The sequence below is a fragment of the Gavia stellata genome, chromosome 18 (genome assembly GCF_030936135.1).
Source record: "Gavia stellata isolate bGavSte3 chromosome 18, bGavSte3.hap2, whole genome shotgun sequence".
Lineage (NCBI taxonomy): Eukaryota > Metazoa > Chordata > Aves > Gaviiformes > Gaviidae > Gavia > Gavia stellata.
In genome coordinates, this window is record NC_082611.1 from 20103644 (window position 1) to 20123422 (window position 19779).

At 55.7% G+C, this 19779-nt stretch overlaps 1 protein-coding gene across 1 annotated transcript in view; it reads right to left on the bottom strand.

Moving 5' to 3' along the window:
* Nucleotides 1–1541: 1541 nt before the first annotated feature.
* Nucleotides 1542–19779, bottom strand: part of LOC132318653 (hydrocephalus-inducing protein homolog) — a 147800-nt gene continuing 129562 nt past the window's right edge. The window contains exons 62-84 of the mRNA XM_059826626.1: nt 19187–19447; nt 18546–18688; nt 17985–18203; nt 16667–16827; nt 15980–16092; nt 14128–14374; nt 13368–13580; nt 12560–12698; nt 12053–12218; nt 11478–11625; nt 10005–10212; nt 9533–9754; nt 8802–8971; nt 8411–8609; nt 8078–8236; nt 7676–7956; nt 7110–7329; nt 6058–6270; nt 4462–4625; nt 3994–4144; nt 3350–3580; nt 2508–2732; nt 1542–2021 (exon numbers count right to left, since the gene is read on the bottom strand). Of these exons, the coding sequence (XP_059682609.1) occupies nt 1542–2021; nt 2508–2732; nt 3350–3580; nt 3994–4144; nt 4462–4625; nt 6058–6270; nt 7110–7329; nt 7676–7956; nt 8078–8236; nt 8411–8609; nt 8802–8971; nt 9533–9754; nt 10005–10212; nt 11478–11625; nt 12053–12218; nt 12560–12698; nt 13368–13580; nt 14128–14374; nt 15980–16092; nt 16667–16827; nt 17985–18203; nt 18546–18688; nt 19187–19447 (4733 nt within the window). The remainder of the gene's footprint in view (nt 2022–2507; nt 2733–3349; nt 3581–3993; nt 4145–4461; nt 4626–6057; nt 6271–7109; nt 7330–7675; nt 7957–8077; nt 8237–8410; nt 8610–8801; nt 8972–9532; nt 9755–10004; nt 10213–11477; nt 11626–12052; nt 12219–12559; nt 12699–13367; nt 13581–14127; nt 14375–15979; nt 16093–16666; nt 16828–17984; nt 18204–18545; nt 18689–19186; nt 19448–19779) is intronic.

Sequence of the window (19779 nt, forward strand, 5' to 3'; positions counted from 1 at the left end):
CGGAGACAGAGCCGCAAATAACTGTCGTAAGGTTTGCTGACCATTATAATTGCAAGACAGCTGTATACACGGCTCCTCTGGGATTGGCTTGGGGATGTTCCGATGGAAAGTTCTAGTCATATTTAACACTGGAACAACATGCGGGATTGAAGTGTGGTGTTGGAATCCCCTCTTTGTGTCCCTCTAGAGTATTTAGTTTCACATCTCACCGCCACAGAACACGCACAGAACACGGTAATAACCCCACAGCACGGCCCGCGTGGGGCTTCCCTTGCAAGCGCTTTCAAAAACCAGCCCCATGGCTTGACTCAAAACCCTGACGGAGCCGTGAGCCTGCGGAGTCCGTGCTCCCCTTCACAGGGACCTGGATGCTCTGGTAGAGCCCTGGGGGCAACTTACTGAGCTTGTGCTTGTTAACGAGAGGGAAGTTCTAGAGAAAGACCTTAATAGGGACAGAAATCAGCTGACTTCCCATGCAAGGGACATCAACACAACACCTCCAGAACTGGACTGACCGACCCACGTGTTCAGCAAGTCAAACTTCCGCCAAGCTGCTAGCTCAAGGTAACGCAGCTTGACACCTTAAGCCACTTGCTTACTTTGACTACAGCTCCGCCACCGTTTGGCCCGTACCTTAACCCGCTTCCCGAAGGCCCTGCCTGTGCTGCCGGAGCCGGCTGAGCCGGGAGATAGAAGGCCCCTTCCCTGGGCTCCCGGGCCCACAGACCCCCAGGGCTGCAGCCCCCCGATGCCCCCGACCTCCCGGGGTGACCCCTTCCCCCGGACACCCCCGCTGCCCCCGGACCCCCCCAGGTCCCTCTGGGGTGACCCCCTCCCGCGCGCCCTCCGGCTCTCTGCCGTGGGCCCCCCTCCCCCGAAGCCCCCAGCTCCCACCGGGGAGCCGGGCCGGTCCCCTCCCGCCCCAGACCCACGGCTGCACGGCGGGACCCCCGCCCGCCCCCCAGCATCCCGTGCCGGCTCCCACCACCCCGGGGCCGCAGGCGGCCCCAAGACCCCCTCCAGCCCTCCCCGGGCCGCCGGGCCGGCCTCCCCCCGCCGGGGCTCGGGGCAGCCCGGAGCGGCACCGCCCCGCTCCCCTCCCGGTTCCCGGCAGCCCCCGCCGCCCACTGCTCGATCTCCAGGGCCGCCCCCTTCCTCTTCTCGCACAGCGCGGCGTTCAGCGCCCGCACCACGCCGGGCGACAGCGGCGCCAGGTCCCGCTCGGCGATCACGGCCCCGCCGGGCCCCGCACCCGCCGCCGCCACCGGCGGCCACCTGACCCCGCGCCGCCGGCCCGCCCACGTGACCCCGCCGTCGCGCTCCGCAGCACCCCCGCGCGGCGCGGAGGCCGCCGGCTGCGCCCCGCCCCGCCGCCAGGGGCGCCCTTTCGCCGATCGGGCCCCTCCCGTTGCCTCAGCACGGGCTGGATGGGACGCGCTGCTGGGTTTATTCCAAAGAGACCTTTAATTACCCCCGCAGTTAATTAACGAACGCCCACGGCCAGAAGCAGCGTGGCCCAGGGACCCCAGGAGGGGCACGAGTCACGGCTGAGGGGGCAGACCCCGGAGGTAGTACACCCAGGAGACCCCCGGCCCCTGACCGCCGGCAGCCCCGGGGCAGGAGACCACCATCCTGGTGGCGACGGGGGCCGGGGCACCCTGGAAGGCGACGGTGATGAGGGCAGTCTTCTTGGAGCGCCAGCGCTCGGGGCCCCTGAGGGTGAAGGCCGGGTGCTCCACCCTGTACTGGAAGGCCGTGGGCTGGAGGAAGACGTTTTTGAAGGGGATGGAGGTGGTGCCGCCGGCCTTGACGGGGAAGGGGCCCTGGGGCTTGGGCGGGAGGGCGAGGCCGAAGAGGGGGATGCTGTACTCCCCCCCGAGCCGGGAGGAGAGCCGCAGCGTGGCCCTGACTTCGCCCAGCTGGCAGGGCTCGTAGGTCACCTCCACGCTCACCGCCGAGCCCCCGGGGCTGGCGGGGGCCACGCTGATGGTTCTCTCTGTCTGGAAGTCGGGGCAGTCGGTCTGCGCAGGGGAGAGAAGAGACGGGGTGGCGGGTCACAAAAGCAGAGCCGGCACCTCGGGGAGAAAGCGATGGTCCCCCGCCATCACGCAGGCCGGGGTCCCTCTCCCATGCCTGTCACTGCAGCTGTCCCACCCACACCATACCCCTGGTGAGCACCCACGATCAACGGCCACGAGGACTGTCCAAACCTGACGAGCAGGGACAACCCTGCACCCAAACCCCAAGAGACCCTTCTGCCAGAGCTGGGGTTTAGGGTGGAAGTCCAGACCCCACAGAACCTGCAAGAGCAGCTCCAACAAGGGCAGCAGAGAGGGGTCTGCGAGTGAGGACAGTCCAGCTAGAGACAGATCCAGTGTCGGTGGGAAGACCCCCGGGCTCACGTGGCCGCCCTGGCTACACCAGGGCAGGATCCCTCGACAGAGAGGGCTGATGCTGGCCAGATGAGCTGCCTCCCCCCAAAAGAGCCCAGGGAAAGCTGGGGTCACCTGGAGGAGGTAGTCTGTCTTCTGTCGGGCGTAATTCGTGATTTCGGTGGTGATGGTCTGACTAGAGCCCAGTGTGGTGCGGAAGTAGAGGGGCTTCTCCGTCCTGTGCGTGGTGGCTTTCAGGTGCAGGTTGTAGTAGAAAGAGCCCAAATCGCTGCTCTGAAGCACCAGGCGCCCGCTGCTCTCACCTATTTTCATGGGCTGGTACTCAAAGACAAGGTCAGCCTGGGAGGAATGAAGGGAAAAGCCACTGGGTCACGCAGAGATGGGGAAGGCAGGGCCTGGGATAGGGGAAATCGGTCCCTGGTGTGCTCACGCAGTGCTGGAAGGCAGCCCAGCACCCTCCCTCGCTCCAACTCCTTCTCTCTGGGTCAGAGCCCTGCTGCATGTGGGGGACAGTTCACTTGGGGGACAGTCCCCAACATCTGAGCGCCCTCCAGCACTATCCCAGAAGCTTCCCACCCTAAAATGCCCCTATACTCCCCCAGGTCACACAACGCCTCCTGTCAATCCAGGCTGCAAACACCCTGCCAGTGGGGTGAGGCATGCCCTGCAGCCACTCCAAACTGAAAATACCCACACTAAGTAAGGAGCACGTGGCACAAGGACCTGCCACGTGAGGCCTGATGGGAGCATATCACAAGGGGCAGCATGGCAGACTCCACCAACACAGGGCTATTCCCGCTAGGGCTATTCTGACACACTGCTTCACCTCCAGATTACTAGCAGGTCGGAGCTGTCACCCTTGGAAAGAAGCCCCAGATGGTTCATGTAGGGCAGAGCACCCACTCCCAGAAAGGCTGCAGGAAGAGGAGAGCGTACAGGACGAGCTTTGCTCCTACCTCCGACTGTGCAGGAACAGTGAAATGTGGGGGAACGTTGACATCGGGCACTTTGCAATCTGTGGCAAACGTCACCGGGACAGGCAGAGGGTTCTCCACCTTGACGGTGGAAGACACTCTCTGCCGAACAGCGGCGGTCATTTCAACAGTGCTGAGGGGTCCCGAAGCGGTGGCCTTGAAAGTCACCATGTAGAACAAGTACTCCTTGGTCACCTCGTTGAGGAAGGTCACCTGAATGAGAGAAAAAGGGAAGCACTATATAAAAATATACCAGCTGTGCTAAGCCAGCCCAAAGAACCCCCCAAGCCCAGCACCCTACTTCCAAGAATGGTGGTAAGCAGCCACCCAGGAAGAGTGCCAGACTGGGGAAAGCATGTGTGGTATTTCCACTCTGGAGTCTCCTGATTGCCTGTTGCTTCCAGCTCACCAATGGCCTGACCCACCTGTGCTCTGCAGCCCCCAGTGGGACCCTCGCAGAGACTGACACGTGAGTGGGGCACGTGGAGAGGTGCCTGCTGTTCAGTACCCACCCAGGACACCTACAAGCCCACCAGTGGGCACGTGGAGGTATGAAAACAGGCACATAGCTTCTCAGTGAGCAAACAGCTCCTTGAAGGGCTCCACAGTCTGGTGTCCACACTTACCGTTGCGTTAAAGACTCCTTCCTTGTAGGAGAGGAACGTGAGCTTGTAGTCCTTTTTGGCAGAGCCTGGCACGTCAATGTAGTCCAGCCCCTGCAGCACAGAACTGCTTTCCAGGTTTTCTGGTTTGAGTATGTCCACTACCACGAGGAACCTGTGGGTGAGAAGAATGCAGTGAAGCTCAACGGGAAGGACTCCCATAGGATACCCATCGTGGGGGGGCACAACACAGCTCCTCACACCCTCAATGCCTCAGGCAGAGGGAGACAGCTCTCATCCCCTCGGAGGAAAACCCTCCAGGATGGGTCTGCATAGGCAGAACGTGGGTAGGGTGATCCCAGACACCTATGGCCAGAAATGGGCCGAGGAGAGTAAAAAGCTTGCAGGAAGGACCTTCCGGGCAGTGGGAAGCCCTTCCTTGTGCTGCTGCAGGGATTGCTGGTGGGACGAGACTTCCTGGGCCGGACTCACCTCTGCGGTCTGTTCAGCCAGTTGGAAACAGGGATGAGCTCAGTGTAGGAAGTCCGACATGGTACCTGCCGGAAAATGGTCCCTGAACACTTTGGGGCCTCAGCAGTCCCTTGCAAGAGGTAGTACAAGCCTGTCCCATCCGGCAATGGGAAGAAGATGGAGCCCTAGAGACGAGAAATAGGATAAGTGAGCTCTCCTGCTCTCTGTCTGGACGAGTTACTGGCTCTCGAGCACACCTGGGCAGTCCCATGTCTCAGGCTGTCATTTGAGCAGCTTTGAGCAGGTCCAGCTGGCAGAGCTGTGACCGCAGCCCTGTGTCCCACGCAGGTGGAGATGGCAGTGTCATACCCGCTCGGGCTGGCACAGCCACGGGACACAGAGGCAACACGTCTGGGCAAGGCAAGGAAGCACCAGCCCTGCAGCAGAGCTGGTCTGACCGTCCTAGCACCCTTTTACTTGCCTTACTAATGTGGGCACGTCAGCTGCCAGCCCTGTGCTTGTGCAGGGACAGCCGTGGTAAGGGGGTGGCAGTCCCTACTAAGCTTGGCTGCCCCGGCAGTGCTGGGATTAGCCCCAGCATTACTGCCAGGAGAGCAGCCTGTAAGCTAACACGGCAGGGTCCCACCAGCCAGGGTGGGCCACGAGAAGCTCATAACCAGTACTCATCGGGTGCCAATGGGTCACAGCCACCTGCCTGCAGCACCTCCTCTGCCTCCAGAGCAGCATGAAGAGTCCTGCAGTTTTCAGCAAGGCTGTACATTAAAAAGATACTGAGCCTATGCAACCCTACAGGGCACAGATCTGCTCCGCACCCTGGAGATTGAGCCCAGAAGTCTCTGGCCTCCACTCTTGCTCTGGCCTAAATTCTGGTGTGGTGTAAGATCAGCTAGAGGGGGCCAAGGGGCAGGTGTCTGACACCCACCTCCAGCACCCCGGAGCCGTTTGGAATTGACCCCCTTGATTTAAGAGCTTGTCCCTGGTGCATCTCAGAAATAGTGCTCATGGAAACAGAGGGGACAGTCACCCTACCTGCCCAGCCTGAGACCTGCAGGAAGGGCTCTTTCCACATCACCAAAGGTGATGTCAAGAGAGATGTCTGTGTTGTTTCCCACCCGACTGCTCATGGTGAGGGGGGGCACTGAGAAATGGCAGGGCAGCTTCGCCCCTCTCGTTCCCTGCATGCTGCAAAAGGACCCCAGCAGGGCAGTGCTGGCAGAAGCAGTCGCGCCCAGGACTTGGGGAGCCTGTGCAGCCCACAGGGCTGAGCACGGGGCGGGTCTCCGAGCCCCCCTGGGCTGCACAGGCAGGGACCAGGAGCTGCACAGAACGAACTTCATTTCCTGGACTTTCAGACAACCTGGTTTTTCAGGTTAGCTGCTCCAACACATTTAATGGTCAGTCCAGAATTCCCACCTGCAGTTTCCTTACACCTGGCCTCTAGCCACCAAGAAATCCAGCTTCCAACATGGGATCACAGGATAATTTCAGCTTGGAGGGGACCTCTGAAGGTCATCTTGTCCAACCCTCCTGCCCAAAGCTGGGTGAGCTATGAGGGTCATGCTACCGAGGGTCAGCGTGCTGGCACAGCTCACATACCTGATGCTGCTGCTTCTCAGAGCTCATCGTTAGGGGTTGGTAAGTGATCTTGTAGGGCTTGTTTTGTTGATTGGCCTCTAGATGGAAAAATTCAGGCCCCTTCCAGTGTTCCCCCTCAATGACAGGTTGCGCGGTCCAGGCCTCATTGCTTGGGTTGGACAGGAGGATGGTCTGGCTGTGCTCCTGGCGCACGTCGCATGCGAAAGTCAGTGTCTGCAACAGAGGAGCACAGAGGCTGCTTGGCCATACCGAGGAATCCTTTCCACTCGGACTCTGACTAGCTCTACGCACAGGGAGCAGCTTTTCCTCGTCGTACGCAAAATTCCCGTTTGAGCTGTAGATTTTGGTGTAAACCAAATTGTCGGTTCTTAGAGAGGGAGAGGAAGGGGTGTTTTGCATGCTGGGTGAAGGGGGATGCCGCCTCCCAAGGAGGGGAGAAAGAAAATGGGGAGTCATGGAAGGAAATCTCTCCTGTGCAAGGACAAGACCTGCAGCCGCACAGCCCCTTTGTGGGCAGGCTGGAGAGCAGCTCCGGGCTCTCTTTTGGGAGCAAGAGCCAACACCCCCCAGCTGCACCCTCCCGCGATGCCCGTGAGGGCCAGGAGTCCTCCAACGCTGCATCCCTGTGCCCTAGGAGCTGGATGCAGACGCCTTGCCCACTCCTAGCGCTGAATGCCCTCCCCAGTCCCGACAGGGACGAAAAGTGTGGCTGCGCGTGCAATACTGGGAGTACAGCTGGACAGCTCTGTGGGGAGGGTCTCAGAAGAGCCCTGCAGGGTGTCCCTGCAGCAAGGGTGCTGCAATGCAGAGCCAGGACAGCTGAGGTGCTCGCTGGAGGAGCAGCACCGTTAACAGGGGAGGAAGGCAATTACAGGGCTCAGAAATTTTGGGAATCCTGCCCAACGGTTTTTTCAGGTCTCTGGGATACCCAGGCAGGATGACAGGCAGGAGCGAGTCTATGCACGTAAATATCCTTCAGTCCCTGCCCTGCGAGAGATGTGGTGCAAACGGTGGTGCAAGGAGAGGACCCATCCTGTCTCTGCTCCAGTTACCTCTTTGGTCACAGGGGTCTCCATGCAGCATCCTGCCAGCGTAAGCTGGAGCGGCTCACTGCCCTGGATGAAGCACTTCAGGTCCTCGTACTGGATAGCGTGGCTCAGCTTACAGGGGTGGAAGGTCACAACGAAGGGGACATCCATTCCTGGGGAGATGTAACCCTTGGCGGGGCTGATGGAGAAATCTGGCTTGAAGCTCGCGATGTCCCACTTAAACCTTGCCAAGGAAAGCACAAGGACAGGAAGGAAGGATTAGCAATGGGGAGGCTGCGAACGCAACGTGCCGTTTCTAATCCTCTTGTGGGCTTTTCCACCAGATTTCAGGCATGACGCTGAGCCACCTGGCAATAAGGCTTCAGGCTGGCCAGGAGTCAGCTGCACCCATCTGTAAACAAGGTTTTGGTTGTATCCCTTGCTAACTTCCAGGGCCTGACTGCACAGCCTTGGCTGCCCAACTCTCCACTGGGACGGAAAAGCAGAGGGGAACTATCTGGGCAAGCTACAGCTCCATCCAACCCTCATCCAAGCTCTCAGCCCTCAGAGAGAACAGGGTTTTGCATTACTTGACTCCTATGTCGCCCGTGTTCTGCATGATGATGCGCCGGGATGTGTAGCTCTGCTGCACCACCGCTCCAAAGCTGAGGTGTTCCTGGTCCAAGCTCACATGGATGCCCTGGCAGGAGCCCCGCACCATGAAGAGGGAGCGCACCAGGCCGTTGCACTCCATCGTCACTTCTTCGGTGAATGGCTGGATGCGGCGTTTTGGGGAGAAGGTCACCTCCACTTTACAGGTGTCTCCTTTGGGCTTCAGACTTAGTTCGGTGGTGGGGTTCAAGCAGAGAACCTGCCCAAAGAAATGAGTGGAGACTACTACTACAATTGTAACTACTAGCTCCTGCCCAGAGCAGCTCATAGCTACCAGCAGGCACACCAAAGTGCTCTCCAAGTGAAGGAAGGAGCCTTACCCCAGCTTCTTGGAGCTCTGGCATGGTGGACATGAGACGGAGCTTAAAAGTAAGAGGGGCAGCACTGTTGTTTGCTATGGTGACCATCTTCTTCACCGTCTGTCCGATGGAGAGGGCTCCCAGCTTCACCACCTTTCCTCGTGGTTCCACAACATCAACCTGAGGTAGGAGGGATTAATATAAAGTGAAGGGAAAGAAGGAGAAAAGGTTTTCTGCCACCCTCATGGCAGAAAACCAAAACATGGTAGGCTGGGGAAGAGATGAGGAAAATGAGAGAGAAAGCCATGCTGGCTGCCTGCCACCTGGAGTTTTAGGGTTTGGATTTCATCTCACCTTCATTTTCATGCCCCTTCCTTGGACCTCAACAGTCTGCTGGCAAAGACCATTGATTTCAAAAGGGATGAGCTCATGGTAAGACGCAACCTCTCTGGGATAGAAAGTGATGGGCACCTCCACTGTCCCTCCTGGGCGTAGGACGTGCCCTGGGAAGTCCACCTCCAGGTACGCGGTGTTGGTGAACAAGCAGTTCAAACTGGCAGAAAGCACAGCAAAGAGGAGCAGAGGTGTCACAAGGCTGTGTGCGCTCAGACAACAACATCAGGGCTACTTGGGGCTCTCCTTTCTCCTCCCCCTGCATCTTCAGGATTTCACCCACAGTGGTCACGAGGACATGGAGCAGGCATGCGCTAAGCAAGGGTTGAAGGAGTGTGCGGAGAAGGCCTACCTCATATCCCTGTCTGCCTTGTTTGTGATGACAAGGGTCCGCTGGGCAGGTGGCATCCCAGCATGGTAGATGAAGCAGGCTCCAAAGTCGAGTCTGGTGGTGGAGAAGTGGACAGCGGGCACTACCACAGTGGCCAGGAACACGCAGGTAAACGTGGGACCCTTGCTGATCTGGTGGGGCAAAAGACACCATGAGCCAGGTGAAGAGGTGGGAATTACAACCCCAAACACCAGAGATGGCTGAGGAAGAGGATGGGGGACAGCTGGCTGCAGTGACAATAAGGAAAAGCAAGTACCAAAGGACCCCAGAATAGAAAGAGAAGGCGGAATGCTTGGGCTAAGAGGGAAAGGGTTTTTGAAGAGTCATGGCCCTGCTTTGTGCAGCCATGTGCTGGCAAGACCGTTCTGAGCTGTGGGACCCGACTCAGGAGGGGTCTGGCAAGGAGAAACAGCTCCATCCCCGCGCACATCTAGAGCCCCTCCAAATTAGGGGCAGAGAGGGCCTGGGGCATACGTCCTGCCACAAAAGCACCTCCCAAAGTAGTCCTGGATAAGCGCTTAAGTATTAAAATATTCCATTCAGAAGCTGTCAGGCTCTTTATTGCAGCAGCAGGAGCCTCTCTGCCTCGTTCAGGCTCTTCAGTGACGGAGCTCACCCCCAGCCCTGGCCTCCTGCTGCCAAGCTGCTGCGTAGGGAAGGCGAAGGTCCCGTATTAAACACTGGTGCCTCACCTGTAGCGTCAGCTTTACATCCTTTAAAGAGCACATCTTCTGTGGGTGAAACACCAGCTGGGTCTCTGCTTTCCCCTCCGCCTGCACGGTGCCCGTCTGAGGGGTGACAGCAAGGACCTGCTTACGGGCTGGGGGGCCGCTCAGCTCCCACGAGAAGGCGAAGCTGAACTTGCCGTTATTGCGGATGCTGAAGATGCGCTTGATGTTCTCGTTTAGCTGTACCTGCGGGGAGAAGATGGTGAGGATTAGGGCTTGGAGCACATGCAAAGCGCTGGCTGGCCCAGCAAGTGCTCCTTCATCTTTCACATTCAGCTAATGACCTGTCTGAAAGATCAATCTCCCTCTCTCTAGAGACCCACAGATGAAGAAAAAACGTTCCCTCTTAGTCAAACATATCTGCAAAGCTCCTGGTTAAGGCCGAATCTTGCAGGGCTTTGTGGGGCAAATGGTTCAGGGAACCAGCGCTGCTCACCTCCTTGAGATCAATGACGTTGACCTCCTGGGCGCTGAGCTCAGTGACACAGCCGTCGCCGTCCTCACAACTGACAGACGCCTTCACGCTGTAGCCGGTGGCCTTGATATTCAAGGAGAGGGGCTGGGTCTTCCTCTTGACCTTGCACTTGAGGTTGAAGACCACCTCTCCTTCTAGTGTTGGTGTGAAGATGACTGTAATGGGAAGCCTGGGGAGAAAAGATCCTTTTTGCTCCATTCACTGCCTCTTTGCTTTCTTGGCCCCACATTGCCTGCTCTGGGAGGGCAGGCTGTGCAATGGCTGTGGTGAGACCCCAGGCCTCGGAGAAAACAGGAGCAGCACTCTGCCCTTCCAGGGCCTTCCGCTATGGAGCGAGCCCTGGTGACAACTGTTTAGGGTATGATGATCCCATGCAATGAAACGGCAGAGGATACAATGACAAGGCAGCAAACCCTGAGCTAACGCTGACCTTACTGCCCTGCCCATGTGCTACAAGGCAGCACTGGGTTAAGACCCCACTTCTGTCCCACACACAGAGGAGGGCACTCCTAGAGACCCCCAGTCTCTCTGATCTATACGACAAGGGTAACAGCCTCTTTGCAAAGAGGAATCATCCAGCTCCCGTGACCGCTGTGCAGTGCGGGTGCCACCAAACTGCCTCTTCGTAATTTCTGTGGATAATTTCTGGGTACGTGATCAAACACAACCAAACTACAGAGATTGAAGGAATTACCCCCTCTCAGGTGAGCCACAGTAACTGATACAGGATGTTCTCTTATCTTACACCCTGTGGCGAGCCAAAATTCAGCATCTTTTAAGCCACAGCAAAACTGCCTGGAGCTAACGCGTTCTCCTTACACCCAGGCAGGCTATGAGTGGGCACAGGGACATTTGTGGTGGATCAGCAGATGAGCTGGTGACCTGCTTGAATTCATGATCATGTCTGATCACAAGTCACACCTGCAGTTCACAAGAAAAGAGCATCCATTTTCTGACAGGTGATCCTGCAAAACACAGCTAGCTGTGTAAGCCTGTTGCTGTCCCCCATGATGGGCTTATATGCTGCTTGTGTGCTCTGCTGCTCTTGGTCGCTTTGCCCAGACCACGCGTGGTGGACTCTGTCACTAAAGGAACACAGAGGAGAGAGGAGACCTTGCACACTTAAGGCTGCTAGCTCAGGGGAATCACAGAGTTAAAACCTCCAAACATGCTTTTGTCATCAAAACTAGAAGATCCAAAGCCTGAACTTCTCCAGGAAGGGGGCCTAGAAGACCGGGGTAACCCCGGCACAGCCACTCTACGGAGAAACCTGAAGTTTCATGGTGTCCCCATTGGGAAGGAACAAAACAAGGCAGACGTACGCTATGGCCAAGAGTCACCAGGTGAATGTGGAGGGGAGAGCGTCTCAAAAGCAAAATGATGGTGCTGCATTTGGCACATGGGAGAGGGAATCTGACCCGTGAGCCCTATTACCTTGAAAGAGGAGCGATGGAGCCTTCCAGGGGCTCTATTTTCACGGAGGTGTTGCATCCCTCTGAGAAGAGAGAGCTTTCTCTGAAAGCAAAGCTGAAGGCTTCCTTCTCACTGTTGATCATATAGATAGTCTGGCGTACCTCGTGCCCTGGGGAGAGGACAAAGCAGCTGCTGAAAACCTTTTGTTCCTCTGGCCACCAGACCACCACTGCCCACTGTGCTCCTGCCTGCCGGCTGAGCCCAGCAGGCAATCTGCAGTGAGAAGCACTGCCTGCAGCATGGCACGCTCAGGATGCCAACATGGAAACGTACTTCTCACCCCCTGGGCTCCCCCGCATCACCCCCAAATCCCCTCTTGGAAACAGCCCCAACTACATGCCGTATCCCTGACACATGCCTTCCTCCCTTCCCCTTCCTCTCCCTCCTAACACTTGGGTGCCGGGAGCTGGATGCTCTGCTCACAAGTGCCTGTTTCCATTTCCACCTTCCTCGTGGGAGCCTGCTGGAATAATGGGACTGCTGGGCCCCTGGAGAGGTACGCTTCTGAGCACGTAAGCTATAATCATGGTGCTCACCGATTAACAGCAAGTGGAAGTTCAGGTGGGATCTGTCCAGAGTCACGAGCGGGTCGGTGGTGTTGCCCACCAACAGGAATGGGACCGAAATGCTTTGCTCAGGGATTGTAAAGACCCAGAATGATTCTGTGATGTCCAGGTGCCGGGGGACGAATTCAAACTTGATCTGGGGGAGAAAGAGGCAAATGAAGGAAAGTTGCTGCCCCTGGCTGGGTAAGGGGAGTGGGGTGCAGTCTATACCACCAAGAAACCCCCCAAACCTCCACCTTATGTTGCTGTGAGCTCAGAGATAGGCTGTTGTGCCACTTACAGCCCAAAAGCATGGCAGATGTGGGGTACAGGGTGAGGACAGGTTCATCTGCCAGCTCAGTTACATTGCAGTCAAAAGTTTCTTCATGGTCTTGGCAAGCTCACAGAGACATGGGATGCCCAGTAGGTGTAGATATAGCCGGTGTTAAATTGGCATACACGTGTACCGGATCTACTTTCTTAATTTTCTGCACCCACCTCTGCTTTCTTCCCCGGCTGGATCTGACCTCTCTCTGTGAGGCAGAAGAAAGCCACCTGCTCTGGTGGGGCTTCACGGTCTTGGCAAGTCCACTGGAAGGAATACACGGAACTGGTTGGGTTCATAACCCTGATGGTCCTAGGCACACAAAGCAAAAAAAAGGACTACTAAGGTCGTGTTGGGATGTTAATGACTCTGTCCTGTAGCAGACATCAGGCACTGCCAATCCTGCACACCATCTGGAAGGGGTTATTTGGTATAGCGGAACGACGTTGGGAGCACAAACATTTCACCTGCTTTCTAGGGGCCCTGTTTGTCTCTCAGGTGGCTAAAAATTAATGGCTGTCAACAAAGAAATTAGCAAAGAAATTAGCCAAAACCTCTTGCATATTAAAACAGTGAGATCAAGTGAAAGTGGTAAAATGAAGTCCAGCAAGACTCCTTTAGAAGATAGTACTCTCTGTTGTGGTTGCAGCCTTCGCTGACCCTGTCTAACTGGTATCTCAGAGGTGCAAGAATGTCCCAAGGATGCTCTTCAAAGGGACAAAAGTTGTACTGGCCACATGACATGGGCTGGGGATACGTGGTCCTCCCAGATTGACCCATACCTTACTGAAGACAAAGAACAAAAAATTGGCCAGTTGGTCTTCAGTGACCAGCTTGTTCCAGCCCCAAAACAGACTGGTGGCCAAGTCTCAGCAGATCACAGACAAGGTACCTCGGGGCTTGGAAGAGTAGCTAGAGAGGTCTCTGGTTAAGGAGGGTGACTAGGAGACCACAAACAGGGGAAACCATGCCCACACCTACCTGCTGTTCCTGCCGCGCACTCCAATTGCCGCAAACTCAATCACTTTTGTGTTGAGATCGAACGTTGCCCCTTTTGGTCCCTGCAACTCTGGGTTGCGCCTTTTTGCAGTGATGTAGTCAGAGTCTTCCAGTTCAAAGTGGCAGTTTGGCATCAAGCTTCTCCCCTTCACAACCACCTCTGGGCACTTCTGATTTGGCTTCAGGTTAGGAATACTAGGAAGAAAGGGACTGGTATTAGCCAAACTAACGTTTCTGGACGGCAGCTGCTTGTCTGTCTCCTTGTACAGCACAGAGCGCTGCATCCTCTCTCCGTGCAAGCGTTGCTCAGCAAATCAAACAGAATTGCACTCCCTGCCATGGGGAGGCAGCAGAGGTGAAATGGCAGAAGCATGACCAGTTATGTGTCTAGAGACCAACCGCAGCACACAAGTTTCTATGTAGGTAAGGAGGCCGTGCTTGTCTGATAAGGAAGCGTAGCTAAGGACTAGCTGGCCCCTTGACAGCCTTTCTGGATCTCTCGTTCCAGATTTTGCAACCCTCCAGGAGCTTAATATTTCATACAATGTCTTTTCCCACTGTCCCATACCTGCTTCTACCAAGGCCGGATGACCATCTTTCTTTGTTGCTGTATGTTAGCTGTTTCTGCTGCCTCTCTGGGGCTGGCTGTCCCCAGGTCTGCACTCCCACCCACCCCAGTCAGAGGTATTACCACGACTATCCATCAGTAGCATGAGTTGAAAAGTGGCTGGACGTTTCCTACCTGCAGAGCATACGGCTCTGAAAGTCCCCCACGTACACCGGAGAGAACTTCATCTGGAAGAGCTGCTCCTGGCCGGCAGCGATGGTGCCGCTGCCGGGCTCGACAGAGAACAGCAGGGCGGCACTGACGGCGTTCAGAGATGAGCTCAGGGAGGAGGAGACGTGGTCCACAGCACGGTCCAGCTGGCTCGAACAACGGCTAGATCGGAGCTTCACAGAGGTACCAGAAGTGGAGGAAAGGAATTCCCCTGCAATGAGGAAGAGGTTATAGCAGGATATCTTTCAAGGAGAAAATCCTCTGTTCCCAGCAACTCTGCCTTCTGCTGCAGGCGAACAGAAGGGAGGTGGGATGCACTTGGAGCATCCCTGGCCAAGCGCTTTCAGCAGGAGGACTCCCGATGAAGAAGAGGGAGAGCGGTCAGGTTGCTTTTTGCTTCTGTGTTACTGCTTGCTAAATCGTCATCCCAGAAAGTCCTGGGGACGGGTGTGAAAGTGAGGACGGACAGGAGGGACAACTGAGGGTGGGGGGCAGCAAACACAGTGAAAAGGCCCAGCAGAGACCCAGAGAAGCACGTGAATCAAAACACACAACTGAACATCAATCTGTAAAGATATTCAGATGATGGACAGGAAGGCTATGTCTATGTTAGCAAATGAAATGGGCCCAGGACTGAACCCCGCTGCTTCACTCCACGCTGTTAAACTCCCTCCGTCTCCAGGACTGGGGAGCTAGATGCAAACTTCTCCTGCAGAACTGTTTCTGGCCAGCGTTCCTTCCCAAACCACACCCAGGAACTAACAGTAGAGATGTCTGGTGTTACAGCATCTGGGAAAATTTCTGGGCGCTGTTTCACGTCCCAGCACAGCCAGCCTCAGCGCTTAGCATTAAGGACAGCGTTAAGTCCTGCTCCCCAGCTGCCTACAGAACTGAATTTTGTTTGTTGTGCACGGTGGAGAGAAGGCTTTGGGGAACAGCACTGCTCTGTCCTTCACACCCTTTCCTTCCTTCCTCTTTGTCAGGCTTTCATAACCGACGACCAGCCAGCTAATGGCACAGCAGACCGGCTTCAGCACAAGCGTGCCCCATGCCGGGGAACAGCCAACACCAGGACCCACAGGGGAGGGAGTTAAGCACATTCAGAGCGTCAAGGACTTTGGTTGAGGTCTCCCAGCTCGGCAATCAGACAAGCTGCTTGTGCTAGGAAACGCAAGGCTTGACAGCTCTCCTCATTCCTGTTCCTGATGAGACCTCTTGGACACACAGCCCTGTTTCCCCGCAGAACCACGCTGCTCCCAAGGAGACCACGCGCTCAGACACAAACACATTACTGCACGTTAATGAGTCACGGCCCCGCCGTTGAGCTCCGATGGCTGCTGTGAGCAGGGTCTCCGCCTGCAGCAAACACTCCCGTGCCCGAGTTAGGAGGGTTAATTTAGACAGTGACTTTGCTTTTGCTGTAGACTGGGGAATTGCACACAGACAGTGTCTGCAGGTCAGCGAACCCGTTGTTACACTATCAATTTTCCCAGTCTCAGAGACTTGCCAAAGAAGTGCCCTGATGTCCCCCTTCCCAGTCCCGACCCACCACGTGGCTCTCCCCTGAGCCAGGCCCAGCTCCCGCGCAGAGCACAAGCGTCAGAGCAAGTGTAGGAGGGTCTGGAAGGCAGAGAGGGGGCAAGGAGAAAGTCTCCAGCTGCAGCTGGGAAGCTGCTGGTGAAGGTGGGTGACCAGACAGGGATGAAAAAGCAATTCATGCTCTGGGTGGAAGTGGTATAGTCTTCTCACAAAGCCCTCAGCTACCAACTGAAACACCCCGGGCACCCCCAGCTGCCACAGAGAGCTAGTGCCTTACCATCCAGACTGGGCAGGAGCAGCTCCCCAGTATGGCTCACTGCCCTTTCATCCTCCACAGCCCTCATCCAGGTGTATTCCAGGGCCACATTCCCTGTATTGGACAGCTGGAAACTGAAAAGCAAGGAGGAGGCATAAAAAGAAAACGTCCAATAAATACCAAGCAAGTAGGAAAGTAACCCTGTACGGTGGGCTCCCGGCACCCCTTTCTTTATGCTGAGTAGCATCTTCTTCCCCAGACAACTCTGCCACGTCTAGATCGCTGCCCTGGGCTGCCCCGAGACAAAGTATTTCAAAGTTTGGAAGTTTAAGAGGAAATGGCAGACATGGTGCCCAGGAGAATTAATCCAAGGGTCTTACTCTGGTCTTTATGTCTCGGTTTGGCGTTATTTTGACTGAAAACTCGTCTTCAAGCAGATAAGGACAGGCAACACACAATGAAAGCAAAACCATGGTTGTTCTCAGCAGAAAGGCATGGCAGGATGGCAACCACCATCTCCTGCTTGGCTTTGTGTGTAGATATGTGGGCCCCAGCACCCAGCCAGGACTTGGAAAGGATGAAACCAAAAAATTATGTGTTTAAAGGGAAGAACAGCAGGTGAGACTGCTCTAGGGAAGCAGACACCGTGTCAGCCCTGGGCAAAGGCAGCTCCCATACGCAGGTCCCTGCCTGGCCTCCAGCACTCACGTGAACGTCCTCGTCTGGAAGAGCAAGGTCTCCTCGAACTGAATCATGTCCGTATCCAGCTTGAACTCGGCGTAGTCAACGACAGCACTGAGGCGAAGCTCCACCTCACGGCTGCTCTTCTCCAGGACAGTGTGAGCTGGTTCTGGCTCTGGCTCGACCACCTCCAAACAGGACAGGAAAGAATCACTGAGCAGAGCCCAGAAAGCCAGGCTGAACAGGGAGTCTTTTGGCCTCCAAAATCAGCCACATAGAGGGGCTAGAAAGGACCATTCCCATTTATTTCCCTGGAAAGATGATCAAATGTGACCCTTCCGCTACAATATTTGTTTCTACCTACTGATCAGAGAAATCACCATGACTGCAAATACACCCATGGGGACTATGGCCGGGTATCGGTCCCCGTGTTTCAACCCTGCAGAGTGTCTGACCTTCTTCCTGGCTCCCCATAAATCTAGCAGGCCCCTAAATTAGGATTAAGTTCCGCTGCTGGAGCTCTGTGGATGGAGAACCCCAAGAATGAACAAACCTAGAAAGCACCTTTTCCTTCTTGTCTTAGGAGAAAGTGCTTTCCAGATGTCTCGGGTGGGGCAACAGCCACACTGGTGGGGGCTGGGGATGGGCATTTTGGGATGGGCACAAACTCACTAGGAAAGTCTCCAACTGCTGATGCTCGGATGGGGAAGAAGTTTGGTTTACAGGTCTTACAATGGTTCAGAAACTAGGGAAGACCCATCACCCAAGACAAGTGTGTTTGGCAAGAATGATAGTAAAAGCAAGAGTTTCTGGAGATGATACTTCTCCGAACTCCCGCATGACTGCCATATAGTGCCTGGGCTGCCCCATAATGAGATATCCCACACGATATACAGACCACAACTAAAATCTCCAGTACCAGTACAGACAGAGCTCAGAGCTCACCCGCAACGTGCTGGTGGGCTAGCCAGCATACACGAAAGAGCGCTAGTGTTGCTCTCCACTTTAAAACAAGGGGACAGAGCGCAGTGGATTTAACTCCTTGTTGGTGAAAAGGCACCGATTCAGATGAATAGATTTTAACACCATAAAATCAGCAGAGACTGATAGTTTGCACGTGGCTAAATGTCTCTTGTCAAACTAAACATCTCTCGTCAAAAAGACTTCCCCATCTTGTGCGAGCGTAGCAGGTCACCGTGCATCCACCTCTCCCCTAAAAAGCACTGCTGGTTAACCTCACGGATGGATTAAATGTCAGGAGGAAGCAGGAGCCAGCTTAGCCAGCAAGGATGGCGGTCTGCTGCCGTTGGCAGCTCTTTTTGTAGAAGCTCAGTTAGCTTCTTACCTTCTTCTTGAGAGGCCACGTGGCTGCCGGGCCCCTCGTGGCATCCACCCACTTGACGGTGCGCAGGCGGTCGTCCCAGTCGGTAACCAGCTCTGGAGGCAGCTGGAAGGCGATCCTAGCCACCTTACACTTCACAGGGTGCTTTTTGAAAGCGACCGCAACATCTGATTTCAAGGTCACCGTGATGTCCTTAGCACAGCCAGCATGGAGGTGTCCCACCTAGGGAGAAGCGGAGAGCCAAGACCAAACTGGAATCACTGGCAAGGGCAAGACTGACAGCAAAGGGATTGATGTGTTGAGGAGCTGTGCCAGGGATCTGCATTTTATTGTGTATTTATCTGAAGTTTGATAGGCAAAAAGTACAAACAAAAGATGCCACCTCCCATAACACGGAGCCTTTTCTGCCGGGCTGACAGCCCTGCCCCAGCAAAGCCAGGGATTGCATCGCCTATGTGGCACTGGAATGGGCTCTCACTGGGACGTGGTGACTCCCTGCTAACTCCTGGCAACCCGCCGGGAAGGGCTCGACCAGCGGGGAAAGGCAGAGCCATTCAAACTCACCTGGGGGGAGAAGTGAAACGGGGTGTCTGCCAGCCACTCAAACCGCACCGCCTCCCCCCTGCTGCGATTGGTGATGGTGAAGGTCACAGGGTAAGGTGTCCCGATGTGACAGTCCCCGAACTGGATGTGATCCACTCTGGTAGCTGTTAAGAATGAGAGCAAGGGATCTCAGCGTGCTGTGAGGTCCGCCCGCCCCCCTCACATGCACAGACACACGTATGTCCAACTCCTTTACTCGCTCCAAGCCTTCCTCCCTCTGGGAGGTGCAGATCCCCATCCTACCACTTTCAGAGATACACCCTGACATGTCCCTAAACACGCGGCTGTGTCTGGGCAGAGGGGACATGCGGTGCAGCACGCACGGCCTCTGTGCACAGGGCTGGCACGCTCACAGACCACCAGACCTCCTTTTAGAGATACTCAGCTGAACGCTGGCATCTCTCACCCTTCCCTCCCAGCCTGCACGCGTCCCCCTTGACAGAGGATCCTCCCTTGTGTTCTCAAGCGTGGCTGCTCTGCAGGCTACAAAAGACAACAGGATCTGTCCGCTAAGCCTGGACCACACCTGCACTGGCACAGGGTGAGCAGAAATGTGTATTTTCCTCTTCCTTGCTCCATCTTGGCAGCCTCTCCTTTCTTACCCTCAATTATGTCTTCTTCCAAATTGCCTTCAGTGTTCTCTTCATTGCTGTCTGCCACTAGTCCATGGATGTTATCAAGCGTGAAGTCATCCTCATAGCCTTCACCCACCAGCTGAATGTCGGTCTCTTCATAGGGGTTGTCCACCACCGAGAGGTGGATCTTCCCTTCCACACGTTGGGCCAGGTTGGGTTTGAAAAGCACGTCAAACTCTGCTAATTCCCTGTGATGCAGGACCAGGCAAGCGGTGTGGGGCTTCCTCCCTGCACAGCAATGGAAATCAGAGACAAGTGATACAGCTGTACAGAGGAAATATTCCATTGGGTATAAGAGGAATAAGAGGTTGAAACACAGCTGTCTCTAAGCACAGGTTCTCCCACCACTGGTTCCAGACCCTCCTCCTATATTCACAAGACTATGAAACCACCATGTATATCACTGCTTAAGCATCTTAACCTTAGGTTAACACACAGCTCTCACTCAAACTTCTCAAGCCGTACGTAACGCTGAGTCAAAGAGCGGTTTTGGCTTTTGTTGGTTGGCTGTGGGCTCAAGGGCTGCCTCTGTTCAGGCTGGTAACTCCCCACATGCAGCA